Source organism: Callospermophilus lateralis, chromosome 1 (assembly GCF_048772815.1).
Source record: "Callospermophilus lateralis isolate mCalLat2 chromosome 1, mCalLat2.hap1, whole genome shotgun sequence".
Classification (NCBI taxonomy): domain Eukaryota; kingdom Metazoa; phylum Chordata; class Mammalia; order Rodentia; family Sciuridae; genus Callospermophilus; species Callospermophilus lateralis.
In genome coordinates, this window is record NC_135305.1 from 44,017,915 (window position 1) to 44,034,124 (window position 16,210).

Below are 16,210 nucleotides of genomic sequence, written 5' to 3' on the forward strand. Positions count from 1 at the left end.
CTTAAGTTACTATTTAATAAAGTTTTCCAAACATAAGCATATTCTAAGAGATGAAAATCTACCTGGACACATCGGTTATTTCAAAAAATTCTATCATTAATTAGTACTTCAGTTTTCTTTTAATTCAATGCATAACCTTTGCAAATCTCATGTATGAAATTTTATCTGTCCACTACAAAACATGGGACACTCATCACTTAATTCCTGATTACATAAAGCTTCAAAAGCCTGTAAAATGTTAACTATTGGGGTTATAATATTTTGTGGGTAAGCTCTAATGAAGAGAGAAGCCTCAATTTTCAGAGGAAAACTACCACCACTGCAAGATATTTCAAAGCCACAATTCTTCAGTTAAGGAAAAAAAAAAAAAGAAAATCATAAAGATATTTTGTGAAAAAGGGAAATCCTTTCTGCCAGCGTTCCTAAACTTTAAGCCTTTTGAAGTTAGAAAACTACAGTTTAAAAAAAAAAAAAAGATGAGGAACTGTGACGTTTTCTGGTCTCATGTAGAAATCTCAAATGATAGCTGTGGAAGGATCTCAGGAAACTGTGGTCCTTAAGAGGTGAAATGCCTCCTACAAACACGACAAACAGCAGAGCAAGGACTAGAACCCAGTCTGGTGCTTACCTATTACACACTTGCTGAATCAATCCTTTCACGGAAGTGCAGTAGCCTTTATTTTATTTTTTTAAATTTCATCCTGAAAAAAAGGTAGCCCTCATGGTGTGGTAGAAACATGGTCATCTTACACACCTTACTTGGATTTAGTTTCTTAAAGAAGTTAACAATGCCTCCATTTTGGAGTACTTTTAGAGTCGAACATAGAATACACATGCTTTTCATTGCTGGGTTTTCCAGAGATGTACATCGTTTACTTAAACATGCACAAGATGTCCTAGGCCATTTAACTTCTTTTTTTCTGTTTAATATTTGACCCGTGGTGGAAAAAAACAGGGATTCCACTTCCCTGCACGTATATTTTATATAAGAACTGAACACCTCTCTTCATTCGTAACGAAAACACCTCATTCCGTTTCTTCCTGCCTGCCTTTTCTTTCCATTTTTTCCGCCGGTAACTTCTACCAGCCTTTTTCCACCAACTCCCTCCTACCCCATTTTCAAGAAGGCTCTTCCTTTCTTTCGTTTGTCGGTGGCTTTCGTGCTTTTCGGCTTCCGGATCACGGCCCGGAAAAGTAGCGGAAACACATTGCGCATGCGCACTAGCTCATCACTGACTTGCTTCCTGTTTGGTGGCTGGTTCCTTTCAATTTCCGACTCGGCGGCTGCTGTCGTGACGCAAGTCTCGCGATATTTGTTGCCGCCGGTGGGCGCGAGCCGCGGCTTGGTTCTGGCGGGCCTTTTTAGCTCTGTCGCCTGCGCCGCATCATTGCCTGGAACCTCTGGGCCTAGTAGCATGACGTCTGCCTTGGAGAACTACATCAACCGTATCCTCTAGCCCGCTGCAGTAACCTCCGGGGCCACGGCGGGGTTCCCGTGGGGATTGGAGCGGGACCCTTTCGAGGGAGGCAGGGGGTAGGGATCCGCCAGCGGTCTGGGTGAGGTTTAGGGGGCTGAGTATTCCGACCTGCCAATCCCTGGTTGGGGGCTTGGCCAGCCGAGCCTTTGGACCCTAGGCATTTTTAATTTTAGTGTAATCATTCAGAATTTTTGTGTATATAAAATTCCCATAATGATTCATTCTTACTCTTTTATGTTCAAGTTTGGAAATAAGGTGAACAGTTGTCCTAGTGATGTTTGTAATGTTTTGTAAGTCTATGTATTTTTTTTATTCATAGGCTTTGCTCTTTGTTTGAAGATAGCAAAGTTGTCCCACAACTTGAATTTCTGCTCTGTTCTTCAACAAGTTGAAGTCTCAACTTGTTGTCTCAACTTGTTGGTAGAATAAAAACATGCTTCCTATTCTAAATGTTAAATAACTTAAAAAAAAAAAAAAAGGACAAATAAGTTAAAAAAAAAAAAACTTGTGAAGTTTTTTTTTTTTTTTTTTTTTTTAAGTAGTCTTGCAAATGTTACTGTTTTAAAGTCCTAGGACAAAAACATAACAAGTCCTCATATACAAATTGGGGACATGTTAAATACTGAAAGTTTTTATTGATGGATGTATGGTTAATATCCTGTGAAGTTAATTACAGCTTCTTTTCTTTTGGATTCCACAAGTCAAATCCTGGAAGACAAGTGTCTTAATGTACCTGAAATCGTGCAACATTTTGAAAATGAATTAGTAGTCCTAAGGGGGAAATATGTTACTCAGAATCATTGATTGTCAACATTTCTAGTTAAAAAAAAAAAAAAAAAAGTGCCAAATTTAATTCCGCCTGCGACAGTATATGCTGATCATAAAAAAAGGTTTTTTGTTTTGTTTTCTTTCTCTTTTGAGGGAAGGTGAAGAGGGGCTTTCTGATTAATTATCAAGGGAAGAACTTATTGAACATAGTGAATGTGTTAAATAGGTGGATTTAGATTCTTCACCTTTTTTCTAGTAATTCAAACGATTCCTGTACCTAATCTAAGTTTTCATTCTGTAAGAAATGTTTTCCTTGATTCAGTTATCAGGAACTGTTGCTGTTATTACTTCTGATGGGAGAATGATTGTGGTAAGTGCTTGACATTTCATTCTCTGCTTTTTGTGATCATATTGGAAACCTGATCTCTGAAGCTTAAGCACCGTAGTATACTTGTGTTGCAATTTAATTTTGATTCAGCTCTTTATCTCTTTGCTGCTGATCCATATTTTCTTTACAAATAAACATTCAGTGTATAACACAGGGCATCTAGTAAATAGAATAATAGGTTGTGCCCTTAGAAAACTTCTAATCTGCAGATCTGTATCTTATATTTATTTATTTTCCTCTTCCATTTTTTATTTCCTTCCCCATTCAGTGCTCTAATATTCACAGGCAATCATTATATATATATATATATATATATATATATATATATATATATATATATATTTTTTTTTTTTTTTTTTTTTGAATTTTGTGGATCTTTCTTGGAAACTTATGATTTAGATAGTATATTCATGTAGAGTCATACATATATATTCCTTAATAATGTGGATCCATTAGGTGATTTCATTGTACAAACATCATAAGAGTGCTTACACAAAGACAGCTATGACATCATTAGGTGATATGATCTTATGGTCCCATTGTAGTTATTTTTAGCCCATTCTGGACTGAAATATTGTTATGCAGTGCATGACTATAATTCCTTGTTTACTCATTCTACAGTCTTTTATTTCTTTCTATATAATCCTTGTAATTCTCAGTAGATCCTTAGTGACTGCTGTTAGTCAAAGTGCTGGACTATTAAATGCATAGCATGTGCCAGGCATTTTGTTATTATATAGTCTGCACTACCACCTTGTGAAGAATCATCCCTGTATTCTAAGTTAGGAGCCAAGCTCAGAGAGTGAGTCCTTATCCTAGAGAAACAGCATTATAAATGACAGAACCAAATGAGGATTTAAGTTGGGTTTGTTTCTAAAACCTAGGTTAATTGCCTTTCTTTCTCTTTAATTAAGGAAGCAGCCATGAATTTTTTAGGTACCTCACATTCTGTTTTGCCAAATATGGACAGTTGAAATATTTTAATGTCAGTGATGTAACCGTCTTTGTATAAGGACACTCTTAATGATTTTTACCTAACAATGAAATCACCTAATGATGTGCCACTATTGATAGGCTTTAAGAAGCCTATTTCTATGAATGAATATTTGCAAATAATTTTTTATTTTGAGAAAACCTCATTTAAATTTTTTATTCTTGTTAGCAGAGTAGATAGTAAATTGAAAAGTTAATTTTATAGAAAAAGGAAAGCTATATAAAAAGAGAATTTTTAATCCTAAACCTCAATAGTTCTGTATTTCTTTGACATATAGTTACTTGATACAGTTCTGTGTAAAATAGAGCCGGGAAGTTATGTATAGGTGTTATAACAACAACCATTTGCTAGCTAGTATAGCAATTACTCCAAATTTTGTTTCTCTTACAAATTCTAAATTCTGAGTTTTTCCTTACTGCCTTCTGATTTTATGTATTTTGATTTCAAATACATTTAACAGTGATCTTGAGAGGTTAACCATTCAAAATCAATATAAGTTGATGATTCTTCAGAAACTTGAATAGCATCTGAGTCACTGTGTTTGGCTAGGACAATGTCTTCCTTATTTAAAACCATAAAATTTTTCCTGATTATTTCTTTCAAGTTCTGGTTTAATTATCAGAGTTATATTTGTATTTATTTTATTGTATTATTGAGAGAATTAAATAATACATGTGAGGCACACAGAATACTGGCAGCTAGAAAGAACTCATAAAGTATTGTAACTACCATTTGAAGTTTGTATGTATTTATGGGATAAATTTCAGTCTCAGAAAAATGATAGCTTATATTCATTTATTTATAATAATAAGTAGTGGTTCAGTGGTATAACTCTGGAGCTAGCCTTTTGTTGTTTGGTACCTGGGTCTGCTACTTACTCTCCAGGAGACCTTGAAAGATACTTCTGTGGGCCTCAGTTTTTCTTTTTGGAAATGGGCATAGTTATAGTTTTACCTCAAAGGGTAGAAATTAGTTGAGATAATGTGTGCAGCATATGTAGTACAGTACCTTGCACTAGTGTGTAACTTGTAATGATACTGTTAATTTGCTATAGTTGATATGCATATTTATACCTCTTATTTATACATGATCTTTCCTTAAATCTCCCTTGTTTTAATTTTTGTTTTTAGAATGTTAACTATTGGATTACGTGATCTCTATGCTACTTATTAGGAAGTACTCTGGTAATACTATCTTTTGTAACTCTCAACTCTGTACACTAGTCAAATACGTGGTGAACCTTTTTTTCTTTATCATAAAGGTGAGTTCTGTGCCCTGGAATACTGTTGGTTATAAAGAAAATAATGAACTTATATTTAAGATAGGCAACTTACAGATAACTACAGTAGTTTTAAGGTTGAATTTGCACATTCAGTAAACTGGAATATTTCTCTTGTATGTTTTCTTTTTAGGGAACACTGAAAGGTTTTGACCAAACCATTAATTTGATTTTGGATGAAAGCCATGAACGAGTATTTAGCTCTTCACAGGGAGTAGAGCAAGTAGTACTGGGACTATATATTGTAAGAGGTGACAATGTGTAAGTAAAATATGTTTCCTTTTTTTTCTTTTGGCAGTAGTAATGATTGCTAGACAAGCACTGTACCACTTGGCTGCATCCCTACCCCTTTGTAAAATATATCCTTTTAAGTTAGGTCAGAATTATAATATAGGTATGCTTCCTTGCTTTATGGAATAGAGATTTTTCCCCAAATATCATACCATATCATTCATACGTAGATCATAAAATGTTACATTCATTTTATAAATGTGGCTTTTCTTATTTTTGTTTAAAATAAGGCAAATTTATGCATTTTATGTTGATTTTTTTCAGGAGCTAACCTAAATGATCTTTTTACAAATTAAACCTTGACCTACTTAGATTTGTCCAAATTTCTAATAGTTAAATGACCTGAATAGGGTCTAGAAAGGGTGCTTCCTTACACCAAATACTTCAGTAGAAGCTTTCTAAAGCATTCTTCCAAATAGTCTGAATTTCAGAGGAACATAAATACACTCCTAGGGTTTAAAAATGTCTTTGAAATCTCCTTTTTGAACAATTTTAAATAATTCATGCTTATTTATAGTTCATTAATTTTTAAAGTATAATTGACACACTGAAGACATCCCATGTTTATGTGGTCTCAGTTAACTTGGGACACACTGATAATCCAGATTAAGATTATTTTAGAAGTAGTAGTTTAAGGAAAATCCAGAACTATGTAGAACAGTGCTGACCGGAATGATTTTTTTCAGATGACTGGAAATTGGCATATTGGTGTTTTCTGAAATGTTAGCTATTAGCTGTATGGGGCTCTTAAACATTTGAAAAGCACTGACCTACCTGAAGCATTAAATTTTAAATATTATTTAATTGTCATTTTTAATAGTCACATGTGGCTAGTATTAGTACAGTTATAGAGGCTAGAAAAAATGTTAAATTTTCTAGCAAGTTTTTTAATATTTTTGGAAAATTCATTGAAGAGTCATTCAAACATCAATCATGAAAACTGTTTTTTACCCTGATTTTTAAGAAAGTCATCATAAGGTAATTTTTTACTTCTTTATACATCAAAGTATGATGTATAAAGGCAGTATGCAATTTTAGGTTATTTGGGGGATATGTAAAATATAGAAGATGAAGGAATACTTTATTTTTTTTAAATCTTAATATCACCTTTAGATAGATAACTTGATCTTTAAACAAATTAGGGATTTATAAAATATTCTATATAGAGATGATTTTTAGGTGAAATTACAAATAAGTTGTAAAGAAAGAGAGGCAAACCAGATTGGACCCAGATCCCCTGACTACAACAACAATGATTGTTTATATTGGGATATGTGTAATAATTGTTCTGAATAATGTTTCTCTTACTGTAATAAAAAAATTTAAATCTTTGGCCTAGACTATTGGTGTGCTAGAGCCAGTTTGGTCTGATTCATGAAACAGATTGTTATATTTTCAAGAATTTTTGCAAACTAATTGATTGACATCTGTAGTAGCTTGAAATTGGCCATGGTGGGAGTATTTGCCTGAAGAATATTAGTAAATGCTATAAATCAGCCTCTCACTTTTTCTCCAAACAGCTGATTTTTAAACATTTATCAGTATTCTTTTAATATTGCTTCCTGTAATAATGTTACCTTCATTTTGACACTTAAATGTGCAGTTCACTAACTCATAAAAATATTGTTTACTTTCTATCTTAAGTAGTTCAGTTTTATATGTGTTGGAAGAATGATGCCAAGTGCTTTGATTTGATTAATAAACTTCAGAAATACACATGAATATATTTAAGAAATGTGTTTATTTCAACTCTGATTTTTTTCCCCTCCATAAATAATTATAGTGCTGTCATTGGAGAAATTGATGAAGAGACAGATTCTGCGCTTGACTTGGGGAATATACGAGCAGAACCTCTAAATTCTGTAGCACACTGAGGAAAAACTACGTATGTTGGACATCTAAATCTTGTACAGAAACCAGTTATTCTGCGGAAGATGTTTGGAATTTTTAGGAACATGTAATTGTGAATTTTGACTTCATATTGATTCAGTGTAATATGTAAATTAAAATATTTCTACATTTTTATTGAAAAAATATTTTGCCTAAATTATAAGTGTGGTGGCTTGGTTTTATTTTTCTCTTAAATGATGTGGCAATCTATTGATTCTGAAAACGTAGAAAAAATCAGTACTCTGATATTTTAATATTTATGAAAAACTAATTGAAAAGAGAAATGTTGCATTATATAAATTGTGCCCACAAATAACCTCAGTAGTGCAAGCTATATGTGTTTTTTTCATAATTTTTTTTTTAAGAAAGTCACTAGACAGTATATCTTGTCTTCTATAGGTATTCAAGCTATTGGCATTTATCCCACTGAACTAGTGGTGGTTTACCAGTACTTTAAAAAGTTGCTCCCTAGCACTCAGAGATGTGGTTAAAATGTCTTTAATCGAGCAAAGAAAAAGTATTAATAAAAATTTAATAAATTGGGCCAAAAATTAGAACTGAATATTAAAGATGACCAGGAAAGATAGGACTGATTAAAAAGATTGTTGGTAAAATCCTCGGATGGCCCACCCAATGCATTAGATCTGAAAGTAATATGAATACATTAATAATGAATTTTATAAACTGTTTTATTTGAAAATATAAATTCCATTTTAGCTTTTAATTTTTAAGAATTTTAAGATTTCTAATATTGAAAATTTTACTGTTGTTAAATGTGGGTATGTAAACCTTTAGTCTAATTTGGAGCAATGCTTGCTATTGCCAACAACTTCCCTACTTCTCTAAACCTGATCTCAGAAATAAACTTGTTTTTTGAAAGAATACGAAGAAACAGTGTAAGTATTATTTAGATAATCCAGGCTAGCCAACAAAAATTCTTATTAATTCACATGTAGACCAAAGTGTTTCTTTGTGATGGGAATTATAAATTTACCTTTTTAGTTTGTTTTTTCTCCCCAATGTGGAAGTGCTTAAAATAGGGGTTGGCAAACATTTTCTGTAAAAATCTAGATAGTAAATATTTTAGACTTTGAAGGCCATTTGGTCTCTGTTACAGTTACTCAGCTGTGCTGTTGTAACACAAAAGCAGCCGAAGATAATGTATAAACGAGTAGTCCTGGCAGTGTTCCAATAACACTTCCTGTACAAAAACAGGCACCAGGCTGGATATTGCTTGAAGGCCACAGTTTGGCTTAAACTATAAGAAGAGTAAGAAGAAATAGTGGCCAATTTGTATAAATTCTGTAAAGGGCTTTTGGAATGGATCCGTTCAAAGAATTTAGAGGTGAGTTTCAGTCACATTTTTTAAAATACTTAAAACTTAAGACATGATAGTTTGAGTTATACAGGAACAAACCTTCTAAGAAAAAAAGTTGGGATGGTTTTTTCATTGGTCAGCAATCACCATCACCCTAGAATAACTTAGTTGATGTTCAGGAGGGTAAGACATCTGGGAAGATAAGAGATTAACTAGTATTGGCTATTCCTAAATATTTGGCCTTTGTAGTGGTATAAGGTTGTTAAAGTTTGGATCTGATATGTCTCCCAAAGCTCCTGAATTGAAGACTTGGTCCTGGTTTCCATGCAACAGTGTTTTTAGGTTTGGGAAAGTGACTGGATCATGAGGGTTCAAACCTCATCAGTGGATGAATGCATTGATGGATTCATAATGTGATGGCATTATTGAGAGGTGGTGGAGCTTCAGAGGAGGAAAGTCAATGGGGGAATTCTCAAGAATTTTGTCCTTGTCCACTTGCAAGCTATTTCCCAGCTGCTGTGAGGTTATCAAGTCTGCTCTACCACCTGCTCCCTACCTTGTTTTGCCTTCTATAGGTCCAGAAACAATGCATCCAGCTGAACCTGGGCTGAATTCTCTCAAAATAAATAAATAAAATCTTTTTACCTTTTATAAGCATTTTTCTTGGGTATTTTTTCACACAATGATAATCTCACATAGGTTTTATAATCTATTTAGTAATAAAATGAAAGTGATGCAAAGTGGGCAAATAAGTTTAGTTAGGGACTATGAAATAGATATTCTGTTTCAGTGGAACTAATTCCAATAATTAGAGAACATTCATTTTGTAAGAAAAAAAATTCATTCTGGTAGTACAAATGAAATCCAGAGTCAGATCTCCCAAAATACTTGTTGTAGCAACACGAATAACATGTAAATACATACACACAAACCATAGTCATCACCTTCCTGTTGATGGGTTTCTAAAGTGATATATCCTCTTGGATTTCGTTTTGCATGAAAATTGTAAGGGAACAACAACCATATGTGGTAATGTGATTTATATGCAATATCATGTTTTTTTTATATTTAATGAAACAAATTCTGTTATTAGTTTCTTATTGAGACTCAAGTTTAACCTGTAATTAACCTCTGTGACTTGACACAGGCATAAGGCACAATCTAAAACCAACTTAAGAAGGAATTACAAGTATTTCTTGGCAAGATATTTTTTTTAAAGTTATTTGAAAGGGGCAATTAAGCAACTTTTTTTCTTTTTTTCTGAAAAAGAAAAATTAAAATAATAGTTTAACATTGTTTGGACTGGATTCCCAGTCCTGTAGCCTGAAGGTAGAGTGCTTGCCTTCCATGTATGAGGCCCTGGATTTAATCCCCAGCATTGCAAAATAAATAATAATAACTTTGCTTTTAGGTTGGAGCACTTTAATAACTTAAATGGCTTTATACTGACAATTTTGGCTTAAATATTACAAGTCTTGATCCCAGAATAAGAGATACTAAATTTTTATTAGTATCTGATTTACTGAAATGTCCTACTTAACATTTATAAAAAACATTCTGAAGTTTTAAGCTAATAATATGAGATGAAAGTAGGACTAAAAAACAACTTTTAGGTGGTATTTAAAGCAAATATAAGATAACTATATTATTTGTCTTAGATGAGTAATGGAATTTTACCATGTGAATAAGAAGTAATAAACACTCTCTTCATAAAGACATGTGAACCTGCTTTGTGTAGTAGTCAGAGTTATATAGCAACTCTTAACTAGTAATATAATCTGTTCTTGGTCTTCACCTTCAAAATTAGTAGATACCTTTTTTTTTTCCTCCCACTCAATGCATATCATGTGTCAAACATGATGCTAAGTGCTTACAACAGTGATCATTCTACACGTTGGGTAATTGAAGCTTAGCAGAGTTAAATGCCTTACAAGAGATAGCATTAGTGAGTAATGGGAATCTTAATTCAACCTGGTTTTTGTATTTAATATAGAAAGTATGATCTCATGGTGGGGCATCAGAAGTCCCACAGAGATATACTTAGGTCTAAGACAATTCCCAGAGCTGTCCTGTGGGCCATTTTCACTGAAATGCTTTATTCTTGGGCCCTGTTTTATGATTGTGGTTCAATAGATCTGTATTAGGACAAAAGGGAATAGTTGCTAATAGCAAAAGAAAGCATGGTAGAGTTATTAAAAGACCTAGCTAGCATTTGTGTATGCTGATGTGTCTCTACCCCATAGAATCCTTAAGACAGAATCACACCTATATTTGTGGGCTGTGACAAAACTAGACTGCATATAAAACACTTTGTATGATTTCTAGAACATAACAGTCAACAGCTTTTATTCATAGTATTCGAAAGTCAATGTGGATAGGTTTCAAATGTGGGTCTTGTCACTTTCATTTTTCAGTCTGTCTCACTGGTAACCATATCCTCTACAAGAAACTTGAGTATATAAATCATGAAGAACTTTGGTTATGTGAAAAGTATGTATAAATTTAACACTATTTTGGGCCAGGGTTGTGGCTCAGTGGTAGAGCACTTGCTTAGCATGTGTGAGGCACTGGGTTTGAACCACGTAAAAAAATAACCACATAAAAAAATAAACAACTTTTTAAAAAAGGTCCATCTACAACTAAAAAAAAAAAATTAAATGAAAACTTAACACTATTTTAACAAATATGCTAGAGAATTAAATGTGCTCCTAGAGCAGGCATATCTTTGACCAGGAATTTGAACATTTGAAGATTTTTACTATTGAAAAGAATCTATTCATTCTGAACTTCTATACTCACTACCTCATTTCATAGATTTATTTCTAATCATTTTAATGTTTTTTTTTTTAATTTGGGCTATTAGTCTCAGTTTTTAAATCATGAGCAAATTGGTTAAATTGCTTTCAGTTTACATGTAACTGAAAAAACTTTATGTCAAAGCCATCTATCTGGCTTGATGCTGATCCATTAAACAGCATAGTGCTCTCATTCAAGCAGCAACAAATGCATTTAATTGCAAAATATGTAGTTTTTAAATACCATCTTGTTTATAGGGATTATTATTTGTATAAATTTGGTCAGATGCTTTTTTTTTTTTTTTTTTTTTTTTTGGTTTGCAATCCTGGGGATTGAATTGAACCTCAGGGCATTGACATACTAGGCAAATGCTGTACCTCTGAGCTATATCCCAGCCCTAATCAAATGCTTTGATGTGATTTTCCTTATTCTGTATAGTAAGAACTTAGTAATTACAAAGCTTGGACGGTCTTTGTGAATTGATACTGCCTCCTAGTGATCATGTGTTCAACTTCAAAAATAGATTTTTGGAATTTTTGTGAGGGACATTTGTCAAGTCATTAATATATGCTGGGTATGTAATTGACATTGTGTATGTACTAGGGAACACAATTAAAAAAAATATTGTCTTTGTGAAGCTTTATCTGACACCTGAACCATAAAGCAACTACAAATGATCTTTTTTAAAGTAGGTACAATTCATATCAATCATTTCAATTCATATCATTTTTAATTATTATTTAAGATTGCTAGGTCTGTGTAAATTGCATAACTCTAAGGATAAAAGTAAAATAGAATTTCAACTGAGTTTTCTACAATTAGTTAACAGGATACCATCTGCTGCCTTTTGGCATCACTTAGGGGATGGAGGAGTTGAGAACTGTTCTTCAAGACAAAGTTTAAATAGGAAGAGAGGTTTTAGCCTTAAGAACTTTAAAAACCCCATGTTGATGTTAAAATTTTTGTAGGGTTTTTGTTTGCTTGCTTATTTTTTGGTACAGGAGATTGAACCCAGTGGTGCTTAACCACTGAGCCAGTCCCCAGCTCTTTTTATTTTTCATTTTGAGACAGGTCTTGCTAAATTGCTTAGGACTTCCCTAAATGGCTGAAGCTGGTTTTGAACTTGTAATCCTTTTGCCTTATCCTCTGGAGCCACTGGGATTACAGGCATGTGCCACTGCACCTGGCTTTTTGTAGTTTTTTTTTTTTTTTTTTGTATATTCCATCCCTTCTTTATTTGTACATTTTAAAAATTCTTGTATTTTATAGAGTATTACTTGCTAGTAACACAGATCAAGTATTCTTACAATGCCATTGAAATCCCATTCCATTAGGTATACTCCATTGTTCTTTTAACTGCATGATGGGACTTCTTCCCTATTCTTAGGGTAATGCTCTGCTTTATTATACTGTAATTATTTTTATTGTTTTCCCCCACATATACTGGTGTTACAAATACTATATAATCAAAAATTATAAAGTTTTTATTACATTTGAAATATATTGAAAAAAATAATCAGGAATGGGGTGCGTAGGAATGAGACATCTTTGAGGAGATAACATTCTCATGTATTAATAAGTGTGTGTGTGTGTGTGTGTGTGTGTGTATGTGTGTTTTGGGGTGGGGAACAGGAAAGGAGATAATGTGTTTATCTGGAAATATGCACAAGATAGATATATTTTACATAATTTTTCTCAGATCAAGAAAATTATAGATTATAATATATTGCTCTCTACAAAGAGGAAAACTTCTAAAATGATACAAGTTGCCAGAGAATGCTGCCTTAGGGCTTATATAACACTTTAAAGTAAATGACCTGAAAGAGGTTACAATTAGAGTTAAAAATTTAAAAATTATTCATTTTACTTACAGTAATTTGTCAAAATTAATAATAGCCAACATTTATCCTAATGTTGAACAATGGACTCCACATTATTTATTGTGACCTAGGAAAAATACTCAGAATTAATTAAGAGCATTTCCTGGTCAAGTTCTTTGATGGAGGAGGAGGAACCCTAGGAAAATTCTGAATAAGTAGAAATTTATTGGAAATGAAAGTCTCTTTCCCTTGTCCAAAGGTCATGTGACATATTGATCATTATATTTTAAAAAGGGGGAAAAAAGTACAGAGAAAAACACCTAGAGTCAAAGTGGTTAGTTAGAACAATGAAAATATTAGATTGCTTTATTGAGAAAAGACAAATGGGAAATGATAATATGTTAAAAGTCTGGAAAAAAACTTTCATGTTTCATTTTGTACATTAAAACACAATATCCTAGGAAAATTGGAGGATAATTTAGTGCCAATGAAATTCTAAATTAAAGAATAAACAGAAGCAATTCACCAGTAATACTTCATTTCCTTTGTATTTACTACATGACAGCTGTATCAGTAAAGTAGGATTTGAAGGTGATATATAAAAGTGTCCAATGCATGGCAGGGATGCAAGTACTTCTATGTGTAGAGATGTGGAAGAGCATGAAGGTGTCTTCATGAAAAGGAATGGACTTGTGCTGGGCCCTTAAGGATAGTAAGGATTTTCATAGATGGTTAGGAAAATTTTTCAAATTGTTGAACATAAAGGCAGGAATGAGCAAGACGTGGCTGAGTAATAAAAAGGAAACTGACCTACCTGTACAGTAAAGGCTCAGATCCTGTATGGTCCAAAAAAGACTTGTCCTTGACTAGCTTCTTAGAGGCAGACTGAGCAATTGGAATGTCCAGTCTGATAAGAGTGCTTTTGTATGCCTAAGCCCTGGGCCATGTGGTATCATTTTAGTCTCTGGGAGACTAGAGATTCAGAAGTCCTGTGGGAGCTGCACATGCATGTTACTTAACCAGATAAAAACCCAGGAGAACAGGAAGGCTCAAGTGAGCACCTCTAGAAAAGCAATACTTGCATGTGTTGTCAAATACTGTTACTAGGAGAATTAGTTGCTGTCTGCAGCCCCACTAAAGACGACAGCTGGTGCTTGTGCTTGGTTTCTCCTTGATTTCATCCTATGTACCTTTTCCCTTTGCTGATTTTCATCTGTACCCTTTTGCTTCAATACATGGTAATCATGAGTATGGCAGCATTTCTGAGCCCTGTGAATTCTGGTGAATCTTTAACTTCTAGATGGTTTTGAAGACCCCCATCTCACTAAATTTTTCACTGAAATTTTTGAAACAAGGGAAAAGATTACCTTAAATATTAGGACAAAGTTTATGCTTCATTCACAGAGTAGCAAAGTAAAGATTAAAAATGCAAGTTGTGTTAAAGGAACATGAATTCAGTGGCATTGAACAGAACTATTAGCCTGAATGAAAAATGATTTTAAGTGAGGAGACTACTGCAGTAATTACCTGACAATTTGACAGATTTTATGTCAGATTTTCAGATGTGACACAGGCTGGAAATATAGGGCTTCAAAAATATGCAAATAAGCTTAAAAAAGGAAATTATAATATTTTGGAATGGTGATTCTCTCTATTAAGATTGCAAAAGAAGGAAAATAACTATTAGCCTGCAATAATTTGTTCAGTAATGAGAAGCACCAAATGCCAACACTGTGCTAAGATCTGAGAACTTAGGGAGATATCTAGGGCTTTAAGATCTACCATAGGCTGCAGTGATTGGTGAGCAGGTTCATATAGCAATTTTAACAGTGATAATGAATGTATTATTATCAGTATAGGCATATATGCTTATAGTTTAGGGCAAGTGATGAAAGACAAAATATTTCAGTCTGACAGCAGCATCCAAACTACAGATTAGAGAACTAAAGACCTGTCATACCCAAAGCAATGATCTGGAAATGCCTTCCCTAACTGCCAACAGATAAGTAATGAAAATTGAATCAATAGCTTTAAGTGAGTCTATGCATCTTAATGCCTTTCAAGCTACATGTCTTTCTTACTGCCAAAATAAATAATCTAAAAATCATGTTGAATCATGTAAAAAAAGAAGTGCAATTGCCATGGGGGATTAAATGTCCAGGAGCACATTATATTCACTTTGTACAGCTATTGGATGTAATAATAGAATCACGAGCCATGAACTGAATTCTAAGTGGCTGCTATGGAGCTCTCTAGAGGCAGAATTTGCTGCAGCTCTAACTGGCTCCTCAGCCCAAATAGCATCTTTGAGAAAGCTTTAATTTTAGCTTTCCAGAAATATTCATATGACATGTTTAGGGTCTCGAGTATTATTACCATGAAGTTGGAACTTTACCCAAATTATAAAGTCCTGGTCCCTGTCAAGTTGAAATGATGTTAATATTTTCATTTAGGTTTTACACTATATAAGAGATCATGACTAAAAATCTCAGGATAATTTAATTTTCACATCTTGAATGAGTTTTTATATAACAAACTGCCACATTGTATTATATTTATTCATTATATTAGATTAGATTTTTTCATTGCTTAGAAGTCAAATTTAATATTCTTTCCAGTCATTTATTCCTCAAGTGCTTGAATTTTACACCTTTTTTCTTCTGAAACAGAATCTTTTCCCAAACAACCAACATTTTAATGGAAGAAATTGAGGTCTTCAATTGCTGATGTGCATTTTTCTCCTATCCCATTTTCTAATAAGAAGGAAATTTTCAAGCCTGGAATTTTGCTTGGTAATTGATAAGTAAGCCTTCTTTTAACACTCTGCATTTTTCACATGTATACTAGTATTAGTATCTAAGTTACATTAAGATCTCAATAATTTCGTACCAATTGACTTGGAATTTGTGACACTTGGGCTAGACAGTGTATTTACTTATATCACTGAAAGAGACGAGTTACTGAAATGCAAAGGGTAAGTTTAAAATAATCACAGAAATAAGCTTTTAATGAACTTTAATGAATTCAATTTTGAATAATCACTATTTAAATCAGGAGATATTTTATATACTCAGTAGTTATTTTGAGTTACTTATACATCATAGAATTTTGAACTGAAAGAAAGGTAAAAATCACCTAGCTGAATTTCCTTTATATTCCAGAAGAGGAGAGAATCTTAAACTAGGCAT

At 33.2% G+C, this 16,210-nt stretch overlaps 1 protein-coding gene across 1 annotated transcript; it reads left to right on the forward strand.

Moving 5' to 3' along the window:
* Positions 1-1,252: 1,252 nt before the first annotated feature.
* Positions 1,253-7,518, forward strand: Lsm8 (LSM8 homolog, U6 small nuclear RNA associated). Its single transcript, XM_076861748.2, has 4 exons — positions 1,253-1,446; positions 2,576-2,616; positions 5,041-5,168; positions 6,982-7,518. Exons 1-4 carry the CDS (start codon positions 1,416-1,418, stop codon positions 7,070-7,072), a joined length of 291 nt encoding a protein of 96 aa, XP_076717863.1. The 5' UTR covers positions 1,253-1,415; the 3' UTR covers positions 7,073-7,518.
* The last annotated feature ends 8,692 nt before the right edge of the window (positions 7,519-16,210 follow it).

Bases quoted from the DNA above. Each gene is read 5' to 3' on its own strand.
- Lsm8 (XM_076861748.2), top strand. From the start codon at position 1,416: ATGACGTCTGCCTTGGAGAACTACATCAACC. The intron at 1,447-2,575 runs GTATCCTCTAGC...TTCAGTTATCAG, and splicing joins CTTGGAGAACTACATCAACC to GAACTGTTGCTGTTATTACT. The intron at 5,169-6,981 runs GTAAGTAAAATA...AAATAATTATAG, and splicing joins ATTGTAAGAGGTGACAATGT to TGCTGTCATTGGAGAAATTG.